The 3,163-nt window shown below is 47.4% G+C and overlaps 1 protein-coding gene across 1 annotated transcript; it reads right to left on the bottom strand.

Annotated features, from left to right (window-relative positions):
• Positions 1-290: 290 nt before the first annotated feature.
• LOC104083025 (integrin-alpha FG-GAP repeat-containing protein 2-like) lies at positions 291-2,127 on the bottom strand (the record flags this gene model as incomplete). Its single annotated transcript, XM_009586367.1, has 4 exons — positions 291-439; positions 601-774; positions 1,378-1,495; positions 2,036-2,127. Coding segments are annotated over 4 exons (533 nt in total), but the record flags the coding sequence as incomplete, so codon positions are not given.
• Positions 2,128-3,163: the final 1,036 nt, after the last annotated feature.

Here is a 3,163-nt window from a genome sequence, read left to right as displayed (position 1 = left end):
AGCGCTTCGGCTAGCAGAGAACATGGAAACTGGCAATGGAAGGCCAATGAGCAGGACCCTGGATTCTTGCTGTTCTGGTAACTTCCTCAGCTAAAAGCAAATCAACCCACCACCTTCACTCAAGCCTACAGCCAAGCACATCCCTCCACAGAACCCAGCCTGTAAACCCTCTGCTGTCTGGAAGCTTTGACAGAGACAGGAAAAGAACAGTCTCATCTTCATTAGATGCCCGATTCCAGTCGGAGAAGATTCTGTGCTGGTATTAAAGATGTCAACCTCCATGTGATTTGTTATAAGGGATCCTCGATGACAGTGTAGTGGGCAGAGGAGTCTGTTCCAGCAGAGTCCTGACACTGTGAGGGGCTGCTCTGCTGCTGTTTCTCAGGAAAATAGAGTGTTTTGTGAATCAGATCTTTGACAGCAGAAACGTCATTTCTTTCTACAGAAAAGAGAGAAACACAGTTGTTAGGGATTCTCAACAGGCAGTATGAAAGTCCTTCTTCCTCAAGAAGTACCTGGAACTCTAGTTCCCAGCAGACTACCTGCCAGCAGCCCTTCCTCTCTTTTTTCCTGTACATCCTTCACCCTTTCTGCACTCACCCACACCCAGTTGCTGCAGGAGATTTCCAAACTCTGGGTCACAATCCAGGATTTTCAAAAGGTTGGTGGACTCCATTCTCTCCAGCTGCACATCCCAGTAGATGTAGATCTTCTGATTGAAGCTGACATAAACCAGGCAGGGGCTGTTGCTTCCTCCTTTGCATGCATAGAGGCCTGCAGAAAGCAAAAGTGTGGAGATCTGACTACTTCCAAAAGGACAGAGAAAGCAAATAGGTAACTTCTCATGATGAGGTACCAAAGCTGTTAGCAGAAAGCAGCGAGTACCTGGGGCGAGGGGCACAGACAGGGACTTGGGTATATGAAGTCCCTTTGAGACAATCAAGAAAGTGTCTCAACTGTTATTAATGCATGGAGCTTGGGGATTTGCAAGCTGCTTCTTGCAGGTCTGAGAGAGGGGACTGAGCAAAGCCAAGGCTCAGGCTGGTTCCCTGGGGCTCCTTATCTCCACTTGAGAACAGCTTAGAAGTCTGCAAATTAAAAAAGCAGTGGGGAAGACACGAGACCACTGTAGCACTCCCAAAAAGGACAAGAAAAAAAACCCCAAAACCATCATAGACAAACCTCAGCACCACCTCCTCTCACCCCTTCTTTTCCCAGACGCCACCACAGGAAAGACTAGCTGGGCCTTCTGCAGTATACACACAGGGAAATTATTCCCCACTGCAGATGGACAAAGGATTCCGGGTCTCTCAGAGGGGAGTAGTAGCTTTGAGGAAGAAATGCTGTGAGGGCTGGCTTTGCAGTCAGGCTCCCCACCTGCACAGAATGCACTGACATTCTCATCTGCTTGAAATCTGGCAACAGTCCGATTGTGGTCGATGATGTACGTCTGACCATCCCACGCACACGCAATCACCTCCTCATGCCCATTGCCCTGTAGGAACCATAAGATCGCATATTAGCATGGACATCTACTATTCCCAGAGGCAGTCAAGAATCTTCCCTGCTTGTACAGAGACAGAACACTAATGTCTGAACAAGATGTCACTTTTGGACATCTTGTCCAGACATTTTACACTTGTCCAGTCTTTCTGCACTTGGAGACCATCTCTCTCTTCTCTATCGTAACCCTTATGTATCATAAGAGCTTGTAGACAATTGGGACATTAGCATTGTGCAAAACCATTCAACTTTGCAATAAAATAAAAGAGCACCTCTGGGATGAAAAAGTTTATAGCAGGATGCTGGGCTCACTAGGTCAAACAGGAAGACACAGCTCAACCTCTTGCAGGCGGACAGACTGAAATGAGTGCAGAATGCACCGGCACAGTCAGAGCACTCTGTGTGTCATCCTGAGATAATCCCAGCCTTTTTCAGCTGAGTCATACTCCCTCTGCCCTTCCTAAATTCATATACACAAAGCCATGTTGAGTTTTTGTCTTCATCCCTCCCAGCCCTATTCACAGACACTCACAGTAACATCCAGCTTCTCCAGAGCAAACAGCTGGTGATCAACCTGCACAGACCAGAGCAGCTTGTCTGCTCCCTCCATCAGTTTCAATGTCCCTGAAGGGAAAAAAAAAAAAATAAAGATTGTCTTGAAAATATTAAAAGGGACCAAGATGTTTGCTAAGACTGGGCCCTGCACACTCCTTCAATGCTTAGGGTCTGCAGGCAGAGGGCTGGGACCCATGGTACAGGCTGTGGTTGATAATAGGTAACACAGTTTCAGTTCTAGGAAGGACAGCAGTCCATTATCTTGTCATCAGTACATCAGTAACTGGAAACAGAGAGGAAAAATGGCAGCAGCCCTGCTCTAAGACAATAAGAAAACTGCCGAAAATGGACTGCCAAAGTACAGTACATCAACAGATCTCACATGAGACAGCGAGTAAACTAGAAGCTTCTCACCATGTCCCACAGATCAAGTGATTGCAGGACAGCATGTTGACAGGTATCAACTGAGAGCTGGCTGGCTAATAGCATGGGCATGGCCCCTTGGCTGCTAAAACCATACTGGACACTTACCTCACATAAAATTTTTCAATCATCCAGAGGTACTGTGATAGTACGGGGGGTGGGGTGGCCATGAGAGAGTGGAACATAAACATGAATCTATCCTCACAGTGCCCTCCAGCCTCGGTAAGGCTCGTGTGTGAACCATAGTGAGGCAGGAAGCCTTGCCAGATGCAGAAGCTTCAGAGTTCAGGCCCAAAGAATAATCAGAAATTCCCTAGCAGGTGGGCATCTGGCCCAAACAGGCCAGGCTGCCTATCTGGGAAGAGAGAAGCACGACATCTTGTCTCCACTCTGTTGGTGTTTGGACAGAAACCCTGCATTCAGCTCATTAGATTCAGTCCTATTGCAGCCTGTCCCATCACTTCTCAGTTAGGGGCACAGCAGAAGCCTCCAGGCCTGTGTGAGGTCAGCTCCTCTCTACCAATACTCAAGTTCCAGGATCCTTTTCCTTTACTGATTTTAGAAACAACCCAAGTCCCTTCAAGTACAAGGGCACATCTCTGCTGTGGTTTAGAGGCTCCTATCTACATGAATGGCACTGATGAATCATAGAATCAGGTTGGAAAAGACCTCTAAGATCATC

The sequence above is a fragment of the Fulmarus glacialis genome, unplaced genomic scaffold, assembly GCF_000690835.1.
Source record: "Fulmarus glacialis isolate BGI_N327 unplaced genomic scaffold, ASM69083v1 C14205065, whole genome shotgun sequence".
Taxonomy (NCBI): domain Eukaryota; kingdom Metazoa; phylum Chordata; class Aves; order Procellariiformes; family Procellariidae; genus Fulmarus; species Fulmarus glacialis.
The sequence above is the reverse complement of the archived record's forward strand: the minus strand, read 5'-3'. Positions and strand labels throughout refer to the sequence as shown.